The 21,823-nt window shown below is 49.4% G+C and overlaps 10 protein-coding genes across 10 annotated transcripts; 5 read left to right on the top strand and 5 right to left on the bottom strand.

Annotated features, from left to right (window-relative positions):
* Positions 1-231: 231 nt before the first annotated feature.
* Positions 232-1,207, top strand: FPRO_10854 (uncharacterized protein; the record flags this gene model as incomplete). The annotated part of the gene is made up of 3 exons (XM_031231863.1): positions 232-306; positions 371-585; positions 649-1,207. 3 exons carry the CDS (start codon positions 232-234, stop codon positions 1,205-1,207), a joined length of 849 nt encoding a protein of 282 aa, XP_031081857.1.
* Positions 1,208-2,700: 1,493 nt separating this feature from the next.
* On the top strand, positions 2,701-4,071 carry FPRO_10853 (putative small subunit of ribonucleotide reductase; the record flags this gene model as incomplete). The annotated part of the gene is made up of 3 exons (XM_031231862.1): positions 2,701-2,730; positions 2,805-3,059; positions 3,127-4,071. The coding sequence occupies 3 exons, from the start codon at positions 2,701-2,703 to the stop codon at positions 4,069-4,071; spliced, it is 1,230 nt and encodes a 409-aa protein (XP_031081856.1).
* Positions 4,072-4,705: 634 nt separating this feature from the next.
* On the bottom strand, positions 4,706-5,181 carry FPRO_10852 (uncharacterized protein; the record flags this gene model as incomplete). The annotated part of the gene is made up of 2 exons (XM_031231860.1): positions 4,706-5,059; positions 5,110-5,181. The coding sequence occupies 2 exons, from the start codon at positions 5,179-5,181 to the stop codon at positions 4,706-4,708; spliced, it is 426 nt and encodes a 141-aa protein (XP_031081855.1).
* An 892-nt stretch (positions 5,182-6,073) lies between these two features.
* Positions 6,074-7,604, top strand: FPRO_10851 (uncharacterized protein; the record flags this gene model as incomplete). The annotated part of the gene is made up of 3 exons (XM_031231859.1): positions 6,074-6,116; positions 6,286-6,797; positions 6,870-7,604. The coding sequence occupies 3 exons, from the start codon at positions 6,074-6,076 to the stop codon at positions 7,602-7,604; spliced, it is 1,290 nt and encodes a 429-aa protein (XP_031081854.1).
* Positions 7,605-8,088: 484 nt separating this feature from the next.
* FPRO_10850 (uncharacterized protein) lies at positions 8,089-9,374 on the bottom strand (the record flags this gene model as incomplete). Its single annotated transcript, XM_031231858.1, has 3 exons — positions 8,089-8,873; positions 8,939-9,173; positions 9,267-9,374. The coding sequence occupies 3 exons, from the start codon at positions 9,372-9,374 to the stop codon at positions 8,089-8,091; spliced, it is 1,128 nt and encodes a 375-aa protein (XP_031081853.1).
* A 1,495-nt stretch (positions 9,375-10,869) lies between these two features.
* On the top strand, positions 10,870-12,020 carry FPRO_10849 (putative oxaloacetate/sulfate carrier; the record flags this gene model as incomplete). Its single annotated transcript, XM_031231857.1, has 4 exons — positions 10,870-10,886; positions 10,986-11,060; positions 11,125-11,726; positions 11,782-12,020. 4 exons carry the CDS (start codon positions 10,870-10,872, stop codon positions 12,018-12,020), a joined length of 933 nt encoding a protein of 310 aa, XP_031081852.1.
* Positions 12,021-12,308: 288 nt separating this feature from the next.
* FPRO_10848 (uncharacterized protein) lies at positions 12,309-13,541 on the bottom strand (the record flags this gene model as incomplete). Its single annotated transcript, XM_031231856.1, has 2 exons — positions 12,309-13,392; positions 13,456-13,541. The coding sequence occupies 2 exons, from the start codon at positions 13,539-13,541 to the stop codon at positions 12,309-12,311; spliced, it is 1,170 nt and encodes a 389-aa protein (XP_031081851.1).
* Positions 13,542-14,081: 540 nt separating this feature from the next.
* FPRO_10847 (uncharacterized protein) lies at positions 14,082-15,344 on the bottom strand (the record flags this gene model as incomplete). The annotated part of the gene is made up of 3 exons (XM_031231855.1): positions 14,082-14,478; positions 14,537-15,024; positions 15,087-15,344. The coding sequence occupies 3 exons, from the start codon at positions 15,342-15,344 to the stop codon at positions 14,082-14,084; spliced, it is 1,143 nt and encodes a 380-aa protein (XP_031081850.1).
* Positions 15,345-17,848: 2,504 nt separating this feature from the next.
* Positions 17,849-19,121, top strand: FPRO_10846 (uncharacterized protein; the record flags this gene model as incomplete). The annotated part of the gene is made up of 2 exons (XM_031231854.1): positions 17,849-18,046; positions 18,129-19,121. The coding sequence occupies 2 exons, from the start codon at positions 17,849-17,851 to the stop codon at positions 19,119-19,121; spliced, it is 1,191 nt and encodes a 396-aa protein (XP_031081849.1).
* A 737-nt stretch (positions 19,122-19,858) lies between these two features.
* Positions 19,859-21,107, bottom strand: FPRO_10845 (uncharacterized protein; the record flags this gene model as incomplete). Its single annotated transcript, XM_031231853.1, has 3 exons — positions 19,859-20,788; positions 20,840-20,983; positions 21,042-21,107. The coding sequence occupies 3 exons, from the start codon at positions 21,105-21,107 to the stop codon at positions 19,859-19,861; spliced, it is 1,140 nt and encodes a 379-aa protein (XP_031081848.1).
* Between the last annotated feature and the right edge of the window lie 716 nt (positions 21,108-21,823).

The raw sequence follows: 21,823 nt of genomic DNA, 5'->3' as shown, positions 1-21,823 counted from the left end.
CCCTTATTTAATAAGAGAAGCACCCTCTCATTGTCGTGGCTCGCCCAATCTTGGTCTCGGAATTTCAAGCAGTGACATACATTCTTGTTGGTGTAGTAGTGGCCTTGTCCTTGGTCATACTCCCGCCTCTGCCAAGCTTGTCGCTTCAGCAATATTAAGAAGACCAACGACCTCGTCCCGGGTCGCGCACCGACTTCTTCAATAAGCCAAGTGTCGCTCTTGCTATAAAACATGGCATCACTTGTCGCAAAGCTTGTCACCAAGAAGATCTTGGGAGAGACTGTCCAGAACAAATTTGGAACTGAGGTACGAAAGCATCGACACTACCTATGATCCTTTAGAGCCCGTCAAACTAACACATTATTCACAGGATCCCTACTTTGAGCATGTCCCAGCTACTCGCCTAGATGGAACGCCTACTGGCAAAGTTAAAAAGCGAAAGAAGGCTCTTCCTCCTGGCATTTCCGAAAATGATGGCAAAGTCTTGACCAAGGTCAAGCGCCGAGCGTACCGTCTCGACCTGGCTCTGTTCAGTTGCTGCGGCATCCGATTTGGCTGGGGTAGCGTTTTGGGACTGATCCCTGCGTAAGTTTGGTCCCCAAACCCAACTTGGGTCTCCATCGAACTAAGCTAACATGGGCTTCATAGGATTGGTGACGTTTTGGATATGTTGCTTGCCCTTTTGGTTATGAGGAGCTGCATGAAGATCGACGGTGGGCTGCCAACCTCTGTCAAGTCCAGGATGATGTTCAATATCATCATCGACTTTGTCATTGGAATTGTGCCCTTTGCTGGAGACATTGCCGATGCGGCCTTCAAAGCCAATACTCGCAATGCTGCACTTCTTGAGCAACACTTGCGTGAGGAAGGACGCAAGAACCTGAAGAAGAGCGGATTGCCAGTGCCAGCTATTGACCCCAGCGATCCTGAACAATTTGATCGACTTCAAGCCCAGGATCCACCAGAGTATGTGTCAAACCCACCATCGCGAAATCCCTCCATGTCGGAGCGTCGTCGACACAGCCGCAGTCGCAGCCGAGATCGCCATCGTGATGATCGTCCCATCGAACCGGAACCGGCACGAGTCCGCGAGAGCCGCGGATTCTTTGGCCGCAGCAGAGCTCAACCACACGATATTGAAACAGGTGAAGCTGAGCGTGGGTCTCGAAGTCAAAGATCACAGCGACGAGATAGAGACCGACGCTAAAGTCGGCAACTCGGATATACGTGGACGGCAAGGGAAACGAAGACAAGGGAAACGGACCAACCACGCTGACATGAGGGCGGGCCCTTGTGAGTCAGGATTATTATGGTGATGGGGTGAGAATTTTCGGTAATGCTTGAATGATCGGAAGATGCAGACGTGTTTCATTGTTATGTTGTCTAGGTACGAATGATGTTCAGTATGGATACCTTCCTTTGGGCTTACCTTACGAATCTATACTAATGCGCCATGAACTCGCCGATTGATAAAGTGGGTGCAGTCGCGCGTGGGTCATGATCCTCGAATTAAATTAGAGAATAAGATCTGATAACCTCCCTTGGCATTTTCATCGACCAAGCAACTGACTGACTCAAGTGGAACCGCGATATAGAGAGATGACACAATGATGTTGAAACCTCCGATCTAGGACTCTAAAGGGGTTTCTTTCAATGTAAATGCGAACTCACCTTGGCCTGGTCCAAGCTGATCTGAATTTAGTTGCAAACTGCGGACAGCAAAAGGGAGCTCGTGGAGGCGTTCCATCTCCGGGCCCATCACGTCAGATTCAGGGCCCAGGCCGGAACGCGGTGGAGCTCCAGGAACGCGTTTCTCACCCTGGGAGTGAAGTTGAGTTACAGGGACAGTTTGTAGCAGCTTGCTTAACTAAGGGTGCTTGTTGCAGCTGCAGAAAAGGTTCAATGGCCATCATTTTTGCATGAATCTGATCTCAGTGCACGGTAGGAGCTCATCGTGACTTCTCCCACCAAGCAATGGTACCTTGGCCCCATGAGTTCTGTCCCGCCTCGTACCACTATCATGCCCTGGCCACAGCCCATTTCGCATACATTGGCCCAACGATGTGAACAAGGGAGGCCACCTCATGAATGGATTTTCACGCCAAAGTGTGCTGATTGATAAAAGAGACCCATGACGTTAATCCTGACAAAGTCTGAATCATCACTCCCTGCAACAAAGCAGGTACCGTGCAAGCGCAGTGGGGCAATTGAGAGAAACACGAAGCATTGCACTTGAACCATACCAAAGAAGAACGTGAATCTGCCTAAAACGCGAATCTACGCGTCTCACTTGCTTGATTCATCCTGGTGGCTGGATATTCTCATGATACCAGCTCCAGCACTAGCGCCTTGGATGCTGCCAGTAGCAGGCCAAATGGCGCCGAAAGCCCTTGGTTCACCCAGTGACGCGCAGCGGCCCCCCTGTCCTGACGCAGTAAAGCTACTTTAAAATGGCCCGCTGTTTGTATTGCCCAGCGCGACCTGACGCGCTTTAACTCCACGTGACAGCGCATCAAGACTTATACAAAAGCCCATCGCCTTCATCCCGTTCTTTACTTTGGACCAGACCATCACCACCGCAACCCACAATACCTCAACCTCAAGAGCTTCACGCACATACAAAGCCTTTGTCTTGTTTCCGCATTGCTCTGATCAACCTAATTGTACTCTTCTTCCTCAGACACCCACACTCACAATACAATGGCTGCGCAAATCACTCCTTCGAAGCAGGTATGTGACTTCCCAAGTGCACGCAGCTGCACATATCCACCAAGGCCAATTCTTTGCTGATACGCCTATCATAGGCTGCTTCCGCCATTGAGAACTTCAACATGGAGTCTCCCGTTAAGAAGCTCGACTTCGGCGCTGCCAATAAGGAGAACGAGCCTTTGAACAAGTCCCTCGATACCACCGACCTCAAGACAAAGATTGTCGAAGAGCCCAAGAAGGAGGAGACCAAGCTCGCTGTTGCCCCTGGCATCAAGTCTGAGGAGGCCGATGAGCCTCTACTTCAGGAGAACCCCCAGCGTTTTGTTCTCTTTCCCATCAAGTACCATGAGGTATGTGACGCGTTTTGACGCGTAAAGTGGTCACCCCCACGCGACCCATGCTAACAGCTCTTGATAGATTTGGCAAATGTACAAGAAGGCTGAGGCTTCCTTCTGGACTGCTGAGGAGATTGACCTCTCCAAGGATCTCCACGACTGGAACAACCGCCTGACTGCCGATGAGCAGTTCTTCGTCTCTCACATCCTTGCTTTCTTCGCTGCCTCTGATGGTATTGTCAACGAGAACCTCGTCGAGCGATTCAGTGGCGAGGTCCAGATCCCCGAGGCTCGTTGTTTCTACGGCTTCCAGATCATGATGGAGAACATTCACTCCGAGACCTACTCCCTCCTCATCGACACCTATATCAAGGAGCCCGCCCAGCGAACCTACCTTTTCAACGCCATTGAGACCATTCCCTGCATCCGAAAGAAGGCTGACTGGGCCATCCGATGGATCCAAGATAAGGACTCTTCCTTTGCCCAACGTCTCGTTGCTTTCGCTGCTGTTGAGGGTATCTTCTTCAGTGGTGCCTTCGCCTCTATTTTCTGGCTCAAGAAGCGTGGTCTCATGCCTGGTCTGACCTTCTCTAACGAGCTCATCTCTCGTGACGAGGGTCTTCACACTGACTTTGCCTGCCTCCTCCACTCTCACCTAAAGGGCCGTGCCAGCAAGCAGATGATTCAAGATATCATCACTGATGCCGTCACCATTGAACAGGAGTTCCTCACTGAGGCTCTTCCCTGTGCCCTTCTCGGCATGAACTCTGACCTCATGAAGCAGTACATTGAGTTCGTCGCTGATCGTCTCCTTGTCGCTCTTGGCAACGAGAAGGTCTACAAGGCCACCAACCCCTTCGACTTCATGGAAAACATCTCCCTTGGCGGCAAGACCAACTTCTTCGAGAAGCGTGTTGCCGACTACCAAAAGGCCGGTGTCCTTCACAGTGCCACTAAGAAGACTGATGAGGACGAGTCCCCCAAGGGTGAGAACGGCGGCGACTTCACCTTTGACGAGGATTTCTGAACCTCTCGCCTTCTCGTTTCTCTTTCCTATGGCCTGGGCACTTGCTCATTGGCCCGCGCACATATGAACATATACCCTGTTTTACTTCTTGTTTGTACATCGGAATGGGGCCTCGGGGCGGCGATGCTTGGTTAGTACTACGGTTGGCAAGGAGGCAATCATAATTTGGATCCGGAAGCTGAATTTGCACGGATCGACACGGCGTTTCGGGATCTGGACTGGGGGTGGATGAAAATAGCATTGACGGCTTGATCGTATTTATGGATGACGATATTACTTTACCACTCTTCTAGATAGAGATGAATTGATTAGATTAGTACACTCCTCGATCGTTGCATGTGATGTGTCTACTTGTCTGTTTGCCTCCCCTCAGCCTTGTACCCATGGTTGAAGTTTATGATAATGGACTTGGTAGACTCGGCTGTGTGTTGTGAGTTTCGTGTAGCGAAGATAGACTTGAGAAGGTAAGAAGTCTGCAAAGTGGGATCCCTCAAATCAATACTCTGCAGTTTACAATGCTACTCTTTTCAACGTCAACTGCAATAAGTTTCATTTCATGATCATCAATCCTCGCGTCCACAAATACATCGAGTATACCAGAAGCACTTAAAACAACTCGTCCAGCTCGGATATCTTATTTCTTGCCCTTCTTCTTCTTCTTTCCACCTCCACCCCCTTGGGCCGCCTGTGGTGTCGGCGTAGCAGCTTGTGACTCCTCCGCCGGAGTTGTGCCATCGCCATCTGCCATTGTCACCTCAGGTACATCCGGCACCGCAGCCATACTTCTTCCCAGCCGGCCCAGAGAGGCATGTATCAAACGAGTGACCTCCTGCGCCTTGGTGGTGCGGTACTTGATGGTCGCGCCGCTAATGGGGTCGTATGCCTTGAGGACGAGAGCGCCGCGTGGGGGCTTGGTGACGGGTGTGTCGCCGTCTGCATCGGGTCGCGTAGGGCCAGGCTTGAGCTTGTATGTTGTGGTAATGAGAGTCTACGGTGTTGTGGTTAGTTTGAGGTTGAGTGGTCGGCGCATGGACGTACAGTGGCAGGACGGGCCTCTAGGAGAGCCATGGACTGGTCGAGCCATTCCTGGCTTGTCTTGAGATACACCATGTCGTCAAGAGTTGTATTATACCGTCAGTCGCGATGTCGAAGGTGATGTCGTGTGGTGGCCCGTTCTGGCTTAAGAATGATCGTGGGCCCAGCTATGCTTCTGCCTCCGCCTGCAAATAGATATACCCTGAGGATCCTGTTCGCTTGTTGAATTGCCAATGGCCATAGGAGTCCCAACAGGGCGCTTGTAGATGCAATGTCGTTCGCGGTTTTGAAGTGGAAAGTTGAATGAGGTTGGATTTAGAAGGTGGGATATTCTTATGGTGGGGCTCAATGAGGGGCCGGAGCGGCTGGGCGCCACAACACCACGGTACAACCGCCAAATGCCATTTACTTGGTCTTGAAAATCCTCATGTAGGACCTGAGATGAATTCCATACTCTGGTGTCATATAAGCGAGACTCTTTTGATATTTGAAACGCATCATGTTGATATTGTAGTAACTCAGTCAAGCATGGTTGCCATACATAGAGCCATTACGTAGTACTTCGGTAACAAGTTGATTGACAATGGAGACATCAAAATGAATATCAATTAGTTGTCAATAGACTTGTAGATGTGCGTTTATTCTCTATCAGCCGTGTCAATTAAATGCATATCAGTGCCTCCAGATTCTGTGGCCTACCTTGGGCAGCTTATTCTAGAATTACCTCGGGCATACACCAGCTTGACGTGATAACAAGAGTTGGCTAACTTGGTGTAAGCTTGGAATAGCCTTTGTAGAGTTTATTTTGACACCTTACTCCGTATATCAAGGTCTGACCCAAGGATAGGCAGCAATCAAGCAAGCCCTGGCCATCCAATCATTTGTCTCAGGCAACCTCCACATTGTAAATATCGCCTTGTTCTTCTCGATCAACACAAGAAATCGTATTTGTTTTCATAAAGCAAACATGGCACATCAGCCTAAACAAGGAACGACTGCGCATCTCGATGGTAAGTCACCCTCTTCGGCAATGAAATGGACGAGACGAGATCCCGGCTTTCAGCGGAAACGTATTGCACAGGACGTAATTACCTACTCTGAGGATGTACTAAGAAGGTAGGTCTTTTGTATTCTATACTCATTGACCTTGCCGTTAAACCATCTCCTTTTTAGAATTAGCCATGCCTGTTGAGATCATGCATCTCATAACAGATGAGATGTCACTGCTAAAGGAGCCTTTCAAGGACCTTCTCTACTTGGCACTGGCCTGCAAAAGTCTCAAAGCGACTGTCCTTCCACGTCTGTACGACAAGGATGCAAAAGACGCACTCAAACTCGATCATCAACAGCCTTTAGGTCTTCAATGGGCGAGCTGGTTTGGTGCCCTCAATGCAGCAAAAGACTCCCTGGAAGCCCTGGGGCGGACCGGTACAGATGTTGGGGACAAGATTAATCGGCCTTTCCAAAATGATCGTCTCTACGCCTTGAGATACAAGACCGTCCAGAGGATGGGTCCTTCAGGCCCAGCCTATGGGTATCTGCATTGGGGAAGCCGGAGCGGCCTTTTGCACCTGGCCTGCCTGCGTGGGAACACGGCAATCGCCACATTACTATTGGACAATGGTTTCAACCCAAATGCTCCAGATGGGAAGAGGCTGCCTCCCTTGGCATACGCATTGAATGAAGATGTGGTAAGTGTTGCAGACGTCTCAGCCTGGTAACCTTCAGGGATCCCATGACAAGCGAACTAACTGACACACCAGGCCAAACTGCTCATCAGCAGAGGAGCGGACGTCAATGCCACACACGACACCGACGAAACAGCTGTATGCCATCTCATCTCTTGGGGACCCATGGATGACTGCGACTGGAGCAAAGAAACCAACATGCCCAAGAGTAAGGGTACTCTGAATGCTCTGGACACTCGTCACAACCACTTGAGCACTATCCGTTATCTTGTCCAACAGGCCAACGCAGATATATACGCAAATACTATAGGAAACATCAGTCCCCTGCTTTCTGCCATAAACAAGCGATATGTCGAAGTTGTCCAGCTTCTTCTAGAAGCAGGTGCTTCGCCAAATCCGATCAATAGCCAGACAGGTCAGAAGAGGTTATTGCTAGCAGATGCGCTCAAGCGGAACCAGAACCACGAAGTTGTCAAAATGTTACTGGAAGCTGGAGCAGAAGCTGATCATGATACAGTGCCAGAAGGTGATCTTTCGCAGTCGCAGGGCGATGCGCTTCCCATCATGAACCTGATAACGCCACTGAGCAATTCATTATATGCACAGGCAGAGGTTGACTTAGCCAGGCTTGTCTGTAGGAAGATAAGACACTTTAATAAGGTCATTGATGGTCATACGCCGTTGTGGTACTACGTTAGAAAGGGAAGAGGGGATATTGGTCAGGTTTTGATAGAGCATGGAGCATGCCCCAAGCTGGCAAATGTGGAAGTCCGTGAAGATACCGTTCCGAGGCTAATCGCACTCGAATAGTATAGAACTACCTAAGTGTAAGGTAACCATCAACTATTCTGCCTTGGTTCCTTCTCCTTCTCCTTCTCCTTCTCCTTCTCCTTCTCCTTCTCCTTCTCCTTCTCCTTCTCCTTCTCCTTCTCCTTCTCCTTCTCCTTCTCCTTCTCCTTCTCCTTCTCCTTCTCCTTCTCCTTCTCCTCTTTCTTATAAATGACTTGAAGTTTGTGTTACATCATCGCAAATTCGATCGTTCCCGGCGCCGTGTTAGCGTTAGCCTCTGAGTATTTTCAGCGAAGGGAACATGAAGTAGGTAGTTAGAAATCATACTACAAGTGAAAGCTTTTCTGGTTAGCCCATTGCGGAACAGGCCTTTTCTTGTGTGACTTTCATTCTCATTAAATATATTTCAGTCACTATCTCATCATCATGATGTCCCATAATGCAAGGGTATCTATTGTTTACTCCAACCATTTTAACTGCTCAACGTCTTTTTCGTTTGCGCGACTCAGGCATGAGGGTCGGGCAGCCAGAACAATAGCTCCTGATCAGCCGTGGCGAAGAAGTTGTACCGAGGGTTGAAGGCTAGGACAGCTGCCTCTCTCTTATCAGGCAGAGTCCAGCTAGGTTCCAGAACTTTGTTGTCATTGGGAGCTGCCATAGTATCCCAGACCAGGACGTCCTTTTTAGAGCCACTCAGAACATAGCGCCCATCGGGAGCGAAACAGCACTCGCCACTGCTCTCTATGTTTGACAAATCTGACGATGCGTTACCACCCGATGCTGTTTCTCCCACAGTCAATCGTCGAGTGCCGCCGTTTGGCTTGTGAAGATATGCTTTCAGGGTGCCTTCGAAAGCGTCCAGGAGGAAGTGGCCATTACCACGAGTTCCAACAAGTAACGACTTTCCATCATTTGAGAACTCAAGTTTTGTCCATCCCTTGTTGAGGCATTGTGAATCTACCTTCCTGCACTGTTCGACAACATCGACCGTTGCAAAAGGAGCTTTGTCATAGTGTCGAGCATCGTAGAGTAGTACCGTGCCGCTACTCGTACAAGCGACAGCAAACACAGTTCCAGAGGGGTCGTATGCAGCGAGGTAGGGTGCTCGAAGAAATAGTTGGCCTTGACAGTTCTTGGTTTGAGTGTCCCAGAGGCGCACAGTGTTGTCGTGTGAGCATGAGATGAAGTTGTCGCTGCCCGGGTGAACAGCCAGTGAAGTCACAGGTCCCTCATGACCTTCGAAGTATCTGATGAATGAATTATCGTGTGTGGCAAGATATCGGATAGCGTCTGGAGACAAAAGTCGGTCAGCATTGGATTCATTTTAAAGAATTCAACAGTTGTGAATGAGCTACCGTTCTGTTTTGTGCTGGCATAGATTATGCTTGAAGCTGTGTGTGTGAATTTGGCTAACTTCACTCCGTATTTTTTACTGACTAGGCTCTTGTCATGTCTGCCCTCTTTGACGTGGTAGATCTGTATCGTCTCGTCGCTAGCCGAAGCCATGACGAGTTGGCCTTCGTCATCGTAGTCGAGAGACAGTACATGAGGCTGTGGACGACTGTCCTTGATATCATCACGCCGGAAGAGCTACACACAGCGTTAGACGGTTAGCCCACCAATAAAGCGTACGGTAGGGTTATGTAGGTTTCATGCCTTGGTAGGACGAAAGCTGCCTATGACATCGGACATATTAGACACGGAGGCGGTGGTGCCAATGGTGCGGTGGATGTTAAGCGATGCGCCATTTGGTGTATTGGACCTATCTATATCCATCGGCGTTGATGACATTGTAGACAGAGAAGCGAGGTAAAAGCTCGAGAAGCAATGGCGAAGTGATAAATGTGGTAGGTCTGGAACAAAGCACACGCGATCGTGTTGAAAGAGAGAGTCAATTGTACGAGTCGCAAAGGGTCGCAGTCACTCTAGATCCAGATCAATCCAGTCGCGACAGTGGCAGGATTGAATAATTCTCACAATAGGAAGATTCAAGTAGTTGTGGTGGATGTTTTTGTTGATACTGATGTCTTGGTTAGGTTTTCGACTTCTGCCGTGTTTTGTCATGGAGCTCCTTGAGCTGGAGGGGTGTAATCTTGCGGGGTGCGCCATGACGGGAGCCACAAGGTATCTACCTACGTACCGGTACCCGGAAAGGTCCATGGCCAACATGAAGTCGGGGATTTTTTTTTACTGACCCAGGGTATCATCATCCTCGTCTTATTCAGTAGGGCAGGCTCTGTAACTCAGACTGATTATTGCTATCTTCGACATTCGCCATGGCTTCTTGTGGTGGATTTTGAGACTTGGTATTCAGATCCTATGTATACCTACGTTCCCCACGCGGATATGAATCCATTATGTAGGTACTAACTTACCTAACGCTCGGTATAATTAAAATCGGAGGCGGCATACAAACGCCCGAGCCGCAACAAGCCGCTCAGAGCGAACAGAATCGCCGGCCCAGCAGCTAAGTTAGCTGCCCTGTTAGCCTGTCTAGGTACTGTCTTTCCCTTTGACCCTAGCGCCATATCAGTAAATCACCACGCAGACGAATCAGATTCCTTCGTCGTCCTCCATCTCCAGGGGCTGCACAGCGGTCCAGCGGCCCTGACGCAAGGACTCGCAGCCGTCCCCGCGAAAAAGGACCGCCGACGTCGGCATATGAAATGCATCCAGCGCAAAAAAAATATGAAAAAGTATTAAACGGCGAAGAGATGGGAGACATGGATGTGATCGTGTGAGGTACTAGACTATACGGATAGTACAGGCCCGGAAATACCCTCAGGAACAGTCTTGAGGTATCACTGACCTTGATGACAGGCGGCTTATCAACTTTGTCAGCCGCTGACAGAAGACGCAATTTACACTTGTAGGGTCAAGCAGCAGTACCCAATAATTTATATATCTTGAGCCCCATTCAGGTTTCCATGTTCTCTTGATCCATAATGTGGAAAGCTTGTACCTTTTTGGTGTAATTGCGCTGCAGGCGGTACCTCAGCGCTGACCATTTCTCGTGCTGCCATAGGGTCCGAAGCCGCTGGTAACGGCAACGGGTGTGAAACCCTTCTTTTCCACGTTCCCAAATCTTCTTCTTAAACCTTACTCAGGTAACTAACTTTGTTTCTTCTGCATCATTTCGGTTTCTTCGGGTCGCCGATTGAAGAGGACAGCTCTCGCGCCCGAGCTCACCCCCATAGGGATCTGGTGCCCTCGCCCAATCTCTCCTTGCACCCAATATTGCTCTAGCAACTGTCGGCCGCTTCCTCGCGTTTGGAGAGATCGGGTCATGTCGACCACTGTTGGGTAAGCCTTCTGGCCATTGAGTGCTTCATGAATCGATCATCTAGATGAATCCATGGGGTTTCGTTCGCCCCCAAGTTTTTGTGCTGACTTGGTGAATAGCGCCTTCATTGCTGGCGGCATTGCCGCCTGCGGTGCCGTTACTGCAACACATCCTTTTGAGACGGTCAAAATCCGGTATGTTCTGGGGTTTTTGGCACGCGGTATTGTCCCAGTAAATGCTGACTAGATTCCTGTATAGTATGCAGTTGCAAGGCGAGCTTCAGAACAAGGGCCATCAACCTCACCATTACAGAGGACCGATCCATGGTGTGAGCGTCATTGTGCGCAACGAAGGTGTCCGTAATATCTACCGCGGAATTGGCGCGGCCTATATCTACCAAGTTCTTCTCAATGGGTGCCGTCTCGGCTTCTACGACCCTATGCGCAATGCGCTCGCGAGCTTCTTCCTCAAGGACGGAAAGGCCCAAAATTTGGGTATCAACATGTTCTGCGGTGCAGCCTCGGGCGTCATCGGCGCCGCCGCCGGAAGCCCCTTCTTCCTTGTCAAGACCCGATTACAGAGTTTCTCGGCGTTCCGACCCGTTGGTACACAGCACCACTACCGGGGCGCGTGGCACGGCTTCAAGTCCATCTATGGAACTGAGGGTATCAGTGGTCTCTACCGTGGTGTGCAGGCTGCCATGATCAGGACTGCTTTTGGCAGCTCTGTTCAGCTTCCCACATATTTCTTCGCGAAGCGTCGCCTGGTTCGTCATTTTGATATGGAAGAGGGCCCTGGTCTGCACTTGGCCTCCAGTGCTATCAGTGGATTCGTTGTCTGCTGCGTGATGCATCCTCCTGGTGAGTCCTGCACTTGAACCAAAGCTAAGTTTAGCGGCTGACATTCACGTCTCAGACACCATCATGTCCCGTATGTACAACCAGAACGGCAATCTTTACAGCAGCGTTGCCGATTGTCTCTCCAAAACCATTCGTTCAGAGGGTCTCTTTGCTCTGTACAAGGGATTCTTCCCTCATCTTGCCCGAATTCTACCTCACACCATCCTCACTCTGAGCTTAGCTGAGCAGACCAATAAGCTGGTCCGCAAGATCGAGGATCGCATTCTCCCCGGAAGATTGGAGATGGCGACTTGAGGTGGTAGGATTATTAGAAGAGGTCAACAATGAACGGGTGGCATAGTGATTAGCGAACATCGATCTAGAGCAAAACTGCTCTTGTATATGACGAAAAGGAAAGGAAGATTTCAAGTCCTCAATTATATGATTATCTAGCAGGACAACAGGAGCATTTGGCACCGCCTGTGTCATGGGTTTGGCAATCAAACGGTGGCGTGGCGCATTTGAGGAGTTTTTAGTCATGATAAATACTGTTTTATACCAGAATATAAATATGAGTGTTCAGGTTCTTGTACGAATGATGCTCTACCCATGAATTGACCGCTTGCAGCCATAACATAGCCGGCCTGCACCGGCTGCCCCCGGCCCGTTCCCGGCATCATCGCCTATCTCTCCGGCCCATCGCGAATCTCCCTCGGCATCAACTGACATTCCGCAGCTTCCGCAGAAGCTCTTTCCAGGAACTCGGTCAAGCTTTGTAGTTGTGCGCACCACGTTGGCAACGATTCCAGCATATCCCTCCTCTACACTATCAAAGTACCGTGTCATGACCTCCTCGATGCTCAGGTCCTTGTGTGAAACAACACTGTTTCTAACCTTGGCACCTGCTTGGTTGACGGGAACAACCTCCTTTAATGAGGGAACAAGGTCGATGTACTGGACCAGCTCGTTGCGAAAGATCTCGCGTAGGGGATAGTAGACCGGGAATTCTAGTCGACCGGTCTCCTGGGTGGCGGTGCCCTCGACTGCCTCGTATGTGCATACAGTTGTCATACCGTCAGCAACCTGTAACGGAACTGCAAACCCTCTACCGTTGGCGACCTCTGATAGGGTCAAGGCTGCGAGTGCTGTTGTGCTGTGGCCGAGGAGAAGCGCTGAGCATGAGTGCTCCTGGGCTTTCTGGAGAAGAAGGTGACGAATAAGCTGACGGAGAAGATCTGTTCGCGATGTCAATGTTGGTAAAGCATTGAAAAGTCGTTGAAGGCGAGCGTTTGGATCATCATCTGGTGTGACAGCGTCGAGGGGTAGAGTTGACCAGTCGATGCTCTTCACGAGGAGGACGTCCTTCAGAGGAACACACTCGAACATAGCATTTGGCAATACACGACGGTACTCGTCCAGCAGCTTCTTAGCAGTAGATTCTCCCTCGATATATGATAACTCAGTATCGATATGAATGATCACAGCCTCAAATGGTGAAGATGCCTTGTTCTCCGAGTGGTGGCGGGCCTGCTCGCTGAGTAACTGGGCCAGGACGCTAGATGAAGGTCCAAAAGACAAGCCAGCCAGGTATCTCCGAGTGGTAAGCTTCTTTGAAGAGCGAATGTCTTTGTGAAGTGCGCCGAGACGCCTGTTTAGTTTGTAAGCGACATATTGGACGTAACAATCACTGAATCGCATTAGCATGAGGGGCAAAACGATCAAGTTCCGCGAGAGAATGATGATAACTCACCGGCACGTTGGGTCTGTCCGCAGGAGGAAAGCAGCATCTTCGGCCTTGCACCGCTTACAAGGCCGGCTGGTGTCCGGGGAAGGCATCTGAGTTGGGCGTGGGCGTGGAGATGTTTACAAACGGAGTTGGAGTTGAGTTTTCGTGTGACCTATATAGGGTAACCGCCGTTGGGAGTCAGGTAAGGAACACTGATGGCAGTTTTGATTGTTTTCAAGTGCCAGTGTTTTTGGATCCGAAGTGAGACTCTGCCAGATGCCGAGAGATGGGTCCGTACGAGTCGATCGATAGGTGAGTTAGGTGCCGATTGTGTGGTAAGGTAGAGTTGAGTAGACTGAAAAGTTGAAATTTTCGCCGCCTCCCACCGATCAGTCATACAACAATCACGAAAGCCAACTTTACAACAAACCCATAGCAATGTCATGGTGAGCAGTTAAACTAAGTTCTCCAAATTCAGAGATAATCATGGTGGTGTTTCCGTGTCATTATCTATACCTTGTCAATTCACTTCCATACACTTGAACTTCAAATGCAGTCCAAAACCTTGACGCACATTTTGTTTACACGACTCCTAGCACCGCTTATACTGATGGTTCCCTGGTTCCTTACACGTATTTGTAAAAGGACATCTAGCTTCTGAATAGGCTACCAAGAACATGTCCGACAAAGTAGCCACGATCCCTACCCCAGGCTCTGACTATGATCTCCTTTCCTATTCTGACCACGTCCTTCTGTTGCGCAGCATCGCCCCATCCTGGCGTCTGAGATCCAAAGCAGATCAAGTGAACGCCAACATGGATAACTGTGCGGTAAGCAAACTCATCACTCACGGCACCGTAGCCATCAGCAAATGCCCGAATGAGCCACTCCCCTGCAGTAATGTCCTTGTACAGCTTGAGTTGCCAAAGCTCAGCAATGGCCTGGCCGAGATCTAGAGGCCGAACACCAATCTGAACCATCTCCCAGTCAACAATACGAATGGGAGTGTGAGTGCCTTTTGCCAGAGGAGTGTCAGGGAGTAAGATACTGTTTGTAGTCAGCTGACCGCGGTCTCACGATAAGCAACACCAATACGAGGACTCACTTTCCGGTCCAGAAGTCACCATGAATGGGATACAAAGCTGATTCATCTGCAAGTTCCCCGGCAGCCAGATCACTGACACCCTGTAAAACGTCCCTTGCGTCGCCAAGGATCTCAGGGTGTCGATCCACCACCTGTAGCAACTGTTGGTAATTGATCATGTTCTTGAGACCCTGCATCTCCCTGTTCCCCGCAAACGTCTCTCGTAGGGCTGCTTGCTTAGGTTCTTGGCTCCAGCAGTGGAACGTGCGAAGCCAAGATCCAAGACCATGGCCGAGCTGCTCGCATTGCTCTTTAAGAGTTGCTGGTGTGGGGGCAGCGTAGTATTTGAGGGCATAGTCTTTCAGACTGAGAGCTTCTGAAAGATACTCTTGGACTTGAGTATTGCTATCTTGGTTGAAGTAATATGTCTCTGGAGTTGATATGCTACCCGATGGCGTCTCTGTTGGGGGTAGTCCAGCAAGATGGACAAGAGACTCATACTCGATAGCCTACAACGGTGGATGTCAGTCAGCGAAGCTTGCCTGCTTAGTGTTCTCAATATCGCACTCACACATCGAGAAGTTGCAATCTTGAACGCAGGATGGAGTGCAACATAGCCCTCGCCCTGCTTGATCACGACGCCGTTTTGATATTTGTCTTCACCTGATGGCTTCTCAAGAACAGCATGGTACATAAAGTTGGCAGTACCACCACTGAGCTTTCGTAGGCTTGAGGGAGCAAATGGGGTTCCTTTGAGGACTTGCTCTACTTTGGACCGAATTTCTTGTTCGGTATCTGTGGGAATGCTGTGTTGTTCGTGTAAAGACATGGTGAATCGAAGTGGGGGAATGGATGTGGAGTGATGAAAGTAAAACAGCCACAGGTGAAGAGGTATGGGTGATTATTGGTCGTGTTAGCGGTGTTGTAGGACACTGAGGATATCGCAGCGGTCCGAACAATTGATTGACTGGCTTCATATTGACTTAGTACTTATAACCAGGATCAACCAGAGCGTTTGTTTGCTTGAGAGGAAGTGAATATTTCCATTCCATGACTAGACTGACTAACCAGACTCGGCAAGTATCGAGCGCGTTTAGTCGATGGGCTGCATTCGCCGGTGACTCAATCAGTAGAAAAGAGTCATCGTCTTATGGCTCGCGATAGTGTTTCAGGGAACATACTGCCTTTTGCAACATCTGAAGTTGATTATCAATCCATTCTTCCACTTTCACCTGTTACACTTGGAAGCATTGAATTGATTAACAGCTCGTTCAACGAGTGTTTCGTCGTCATGAAACCTCCCCCATTGTAATTCTCCACCAGCAAGCGTCTATTCGGCTCGGAGCGAAACAGGGAGGGAACCTTGTCATACATGGATAGCATGAAACTCTCTGAATCTCAATATCTTAGCCGCTGGGCATTATGATGTAGTATGTATGGCATGGCATCATCTCATATTATGGACTCTTGTCGAAGCACCTTGTATCAGATTAAGCGATCGACCAGGTGGTCTTGGCCTGACCAGGCCGGGCCTCTATTATTATCTCTTACTTATATCAAGTCAGCCCGAGCAGTTTGTCACCAATCGAGATGGCAGTTCTTGGCTAGACGCTGCATATGCAGGCTGATGATGGACGCATGACATGAAAAGAGGACTAGAAACCCCCCCCAACAAAACGAGTTGCAAGAGCTGAAATCGTCAGATTCAGTCACAGAATAGGAACAAGCCACTTTCGTGATCGTTTTCGGCTGCGGAATGTGCGGACGGCCAGTATCGATTTGATCATCCACTCAAGATGACCAAGGAGACACTGCCCACTGTCATCTTTCACAAATAGTCAGTTTCTCTGCCTGGTGCTGGTGCTGGTGCTGGTGCTGGTGATGGAGGGTGGTAACGTCAGGCGATACGTAAGACTGATAGATTAGTAGCTAGTAGTAGGTAGCTTAAAAGTCTCAACGAGGCGTGCACACGTTTCTGTGCTGTACATATTTGTTCGAGGGCCTCGAACCTCCATGATGCTTCCGCCACCTGATGTAATCCCGTTCTGGAGGAAGAGGGATCAACAGGTAAAAGAACCTTAATCAGAGTGAACCCCTCTTTCATTCCTTGCTCCACCAAGTCCAATTCCGAATGCGAAAAGGTCTTGATTGACTGTTGATGGTGTCCATTTTCAAGTCCAAAGTACTAAGGTAGGCACCTACTATACCAACAGGCAAACCGTAACACGCTTACTTCTTCTTTGGCCACTTTATGTATATAAACTTCGTTTTCTATTAGTTTAGGTAGAAAAACAAAAGCTACCTAGGTACCTACTGAGGTGAACCTTTAACTCCGCATTGTTTTGGCCGCGAGCAGTGCATCTCAAAGAAAACACCAACTGATTCGACAACATCGCTTCTTCAAAACGCCTGAAACGCCTACGGGCAAACTCAACATGCAGGGCACCCGATACTTGGCACTCAACTAAAAATACCTGAGCCATCACTGCAATTTAGCGGCAGTTTCGCTTGTTGCGCCCTTGTACCGAAAAAGTACCGGGCCTGCAGATCTGCGACTTGGCTTATTGCTTAGCTCTGAGTTAGTTACGTCCCCCCGCTGGGCTTGCTCCCGTCTGGTCTGGTCTGCGACAATCTTCGTTCCTCTCCGTTGCCGCCGATCAAATCAAAACACCCTTTCCCTTTCTTCTCCTTTCTGTCTATATCCTTTCCTAAGCCGCAAATACCTTGCAAACGTCGTTCAAACCTTATACTCTTTCATAATTCCATCATCTCTCGTCCTTCTTTCTTTGTCTTTATCCTTCTCCTCCATCTGCAGCATCTGCCTGCATCCAATACCTACGCCCTGTGGCTACTGAATACTCCGGCATTTCATCACAACAATCAACAAACATCCAATCCGATCCGATCCCGAGCTAACACCACAACCACAAACTTCACTGCCACCACCAGTCCCAGACTCATCTCCTCAAGTCTCACCACCTGATCTCCGTATCAGCATAACGTTCCACGCCCGCAAACCCCATCGCCTCGACTTTCCACAAACTGCTACTCCTACAAGCATTATATCCTGGTTTCCAACCCCTGCTTGTAATCCCAGCCTTTCGACAATCGAGAGGCCCATCGTTTTCTCAAATTTTACAACGAAGCCTTTACTTCTTGTCTGCCATCAACTTCTAGACGCTTGTTCGGTCGACTACTCTGATTATTTCATTGCCGCGCAAACCTTCAAATCGAACGCTTACCCTTCTCCTTCACGAACCGTCAATGTTCGTGACATCACCACCACCATCATCATTCTCGTACTCGATACCGTTCGCTGAAACATAGTAAACAATGGCCGGAACTCTCGTTGAAAGGGCCGCGCATCCAGTCAATACGTCTTCTCTTGATACCAAACTCGTCGTCTCTGCTCGTCCTCGCAGCCAATCTCACCTTGAGGCTGCCTTTTCTCCTGTCAACAACGACGGTTGTTTTGACTTTGACCGCGTATTGAAGAGCGGCTATGTCCAGAAGCGCACGCAAAAGACAAAGGTTAGCATCTGCCGCCACTGATCCTTTTTGAAGCATCACGTCACGGCTTCCGGCTCTTGCCCAGTACTGACTCCTTTTCTAGAAATGGAAGCCTGTTTACCTTGTCTTGCGACCCAACACCCTCTCTTTGTACAAAAACGAGAGCGAGTCTCGACTACGACATCAGCTTTACTTATCCGAGCTTACAGCCGTCGCCGAATTGAAGGACCCCAAGCATAAGCGCGAGCATGTTTTTGGCCTCTTTTCCCCATCTCGCAACTACCACTTTCAAGCGAATTCCGCCGAAGATGCTCAGGAATGGATGGACTTGATCCGAAGGGATGCGCGTATCGATGAAGAGGAGGATGAGATGTTCCTTGCCAGCCCACGTGCCTCCCAACAGCCTGGCAATGGCATCAAGCCGGTTTCTATCAGCAACAACCGACCAAATGAGCATGAGCGCTTCCTTTCCAGCTCTCCGGAACCAATGGCATCATCTGCCCCCAGATATGTCACCTCGGCAGGGGGTAGGAGAAGGTCGTCGATACTAGAGTCTTCGGGACTATCGGGTGCGGAGTTCGCATCGCACTCCGACCTTTCCGACAATGAAGCTTTCCGTCCCCAGGACTCGTCCTACGATAGTTTGGCCGTTCAATCGCCTGGCAAGCTACCCCCAGCAGCTCGCCCATTAGGCCAAGGTATCCGATCCGCAAGCCAAACGAGCGTGTCTAATGTTGAGCAAGACCCCGACCGTGTCATATGGCAAGGCCGGCTCTACCTCTTGCGTCACCGACGTGGCATGCGCCAGTGGAAGGATATGTGGGCTGTTCTTCGCCCACGCAACCTCATTCTTTACAAGGACGAGTCTGAATACACAGCTCGGTGGATTTTACCGCTCTCCGCAGTCGTAAATGTTGTCGATCTGGACCCTCTCAGCAAGAGCAAGAAGCATTGCCTTCAGGTTATCACTGAAGAAAAGAGCTACCGCTTCTGCGCTCACGATGAAGATGCCCTTGTTCGCTGCATTGGCGCTTTCAAGAGTTTGCTTGCTAAACGTCGCGAACTTGAGGCTCGCGCTGCCGCGACAGCCACATGACCTAAGCGCGAAATAGACCTCATGGGATCTAGGCCTCGTGAGACCCAATGGTGTAAATGCACCCAAGATGAATCATGATGATTGACGTTTTCTTTGTCGGTTTTCTTTGTCACGCGACAGCGGCCGTGCTGTTTTCTTTGTATTTCTTGGTCATTGTTCATGGCGAATACGTTACTTGATAGAAGAGAGAAAAGAAAGAAAAGAGGAGGGAAGCTTCTTAACGAGTTGTATATGTTTCTCAGCGTCTGCTCATTTAGCGAAAGCCTCCTATTTTGTTGTGTACATAAAACATGATATCCGTGGTACTTAGGACCATCCTGTAGAAACCTTCCATACTCATCCAATATTCTTAAGTCGAGAACATCATTGTGAGCTTGACCCAAAACCCAAACACCTGTCCATCCATGTCTACCGATGCATTCTGAGCCATTACAAAACGCCGAAAACAAAATCAAATCGAAAATCGAGGATGCCAAGCTTTTTATACACAAACATTATCGTTGACCTTGATTGTGCCATGTTGACAACTGCTGATATAGCTTTGCCTGGTTTGTCTGGGTATTGGCCAAGATAAAGCGATCTTGGCATGAATCCAAATAAGTAACTGGACAATGAGTGTCGGAGTCCAGATGGCCGAGTTTCGTCGACGATGTGCGCAACAACTATATGCGAACACAAAAAAAAACAAAAAAACACTACTGGATCTTTGGTGCGGAGCGGCTTTGTGCGCAAGATCGCTATATATTCTCAAGGAGAAAGGTATCGTCAAATGCGCCATAGTTTAGGTTGTCATCGTCCCGGTCGTTCATGAGGGATTCAAAAGTAATGTCGTCGGTTCCATCGGCGAGACCGTCGCCTGTGCCGAGACCACCAAAAATCTCGTCATCAAAAACAGAATCATAATTATTGTTTGACATTTCCTGTGAGGCTCCCAGATTGTCTGTATCCATTGGCAGATCTTGTTTGGGTGCGTTATCGACAGATCCAGCAGGCAGTTGCGAGATACCATTTGTCTGAGAAGTGTTGTTGGTGGGCAGGATGTCGTCCAGACCTAGTATATCATCATTACCCTCCGGGGGAGCAAAAGTTGCGAGGTCAAAAGAAGGTTCCTGAGAATTAGAAGGGTTCTGCGAGTCGTTGTTTGTCGGAGCCAGCGTGAACTGCATATTTGTAAAGTTGAGTTCTGAATGTGACCCGTCGCCAGTAAGGTCTGTCACGTTATTGTTTTGGTTGTCCACACGCTTTTGCTCCATGATCGGCACAGGAGCCATCGGAGCGGTGGCAGCTGGGGCTGAAGTCGGGGCAGTAGGAGAAATTGTCTTGGAGTTGGTCTGTTCAGGTCCAGTACTTGGAACTACAGATGGTGTGGTCTCATCACTCGGCACACTGATAGTTTGGCCGACATCGGGAAGCCCCATGCCCATGTCAGGAAAGGGGGCGACTGGTTTGTTGGTCTTGATCTCTGTCATATGCTGATCCTGAGGGGGAGGGGGAGGGGATGATTCAAGGTCAATGACCATGGGAGATTTGGACTGAGATTCAACTGGTTGAGGTTGTGGGGGTTGGGATATGAGAGTAGGTTGACTTTGCTGGCTCTGCTGGCTCTGCTGCTGTTTCTGTTCTTGTAGACGCTTGATATCACGCATGAGAACAGACTTGGCATCGATCTAAGATAATGTGAGTTTTGAGTCGTTGAGGCGATGCTCGAGGCGACTTACAATATCCCACTCGAGCTTGTGTAAGGCTTCCCGGAAACCGTCAATAGACTCGGGCAGCTTGGACTTGAGGGTTGACTGGGTAGACTGCGTACTCCCTTGGGCATCCTTTCGGGAAGCTCTGAGGGCCTTTCCAGTATGTACCAGCTGTAACGAGGCGTCAGAAACTTGGTCAAGCCATTATAAGGATGGAGGTGACACTTACGACATCGTTGACCATATTCTGCAAGACATCGAGCGGGTCCGGCTCCTGATGAGGTTGGGAAGCCATGGCCGTGCCAGGCGACAGTTCTGGTATTCTGGTAGATACTGAGAAGCCGTTCAAGCAAACTATGAGAAGTTATGTAAGTTTAGCTTCAAAGGACGGTCAGATAATTCTCGTCGTTGCTGAATAAAGCCAGGGAGAGCCCAAGAGGTGCACTCCTTGCTGGACCCAGTTCAGCCCCCCAGGTTAAGTGTTAGGCGCGTCCAGGAACGACATCACGTGCACCTCACTAGAGGTAGCTTAAGGGTCGAGTTGGATGGATTCACTGACAAGGACAACAACAGTGAGCAACCAACCAAAAGACTGGCTGACAATTGAAAGTTGTTAGATTCGCATCTTTTTATTCTTGCCTATCTTAAGTACCCAGGTAAATTCTGGGAGCCGCTGAGGGCCTGGCAGTTTGTGCATGAACCATATGATTGAGAACTTTCAACGTTGGAGTCTTGATTGGTTGTTCCTGGGCTATCTATACCACCACTTACACCTTTGCCCTCCTGTCATGCCCTCTGGGTTTTGCAAAGCTCAACGTTGCTTTCATTCTTGGTCTCCAGCTAAGCCTGCCTTTGACACCATGATATAAACTTTATACCCCTCAAGTATCCAATTCCAGGGGAATATGCCAATGCTCTATCATGCCAATAGGTACTAAAACCTATGTATGTATGTTATTAACATGCACTCCCCTCCACCATCTGTTGCAAGGATATCCTATGCCAATGTAA

The sequence above is a fragment of the Fusarium proliferatum genome (genome assembly GCF_900067095.1).
Source record: "Fusarium proliferatum ET1 genome assembly, contig: FPRO_scaffold005, whole genome shotgun sequence".
In the NCBI taxonomy this organism is placed as follows: Eukaryota; Fungi; Ascomycota; class Sordariomycetes; order Hypocreales; family Nectriaceae; genus Fusarium; species Fusarium proliferatum.
The sequence above is the reverse complement of the archived record's forward strand: the minus strand, read 5'-3'. Positions and strand labels throughout refer to the sequence as shown.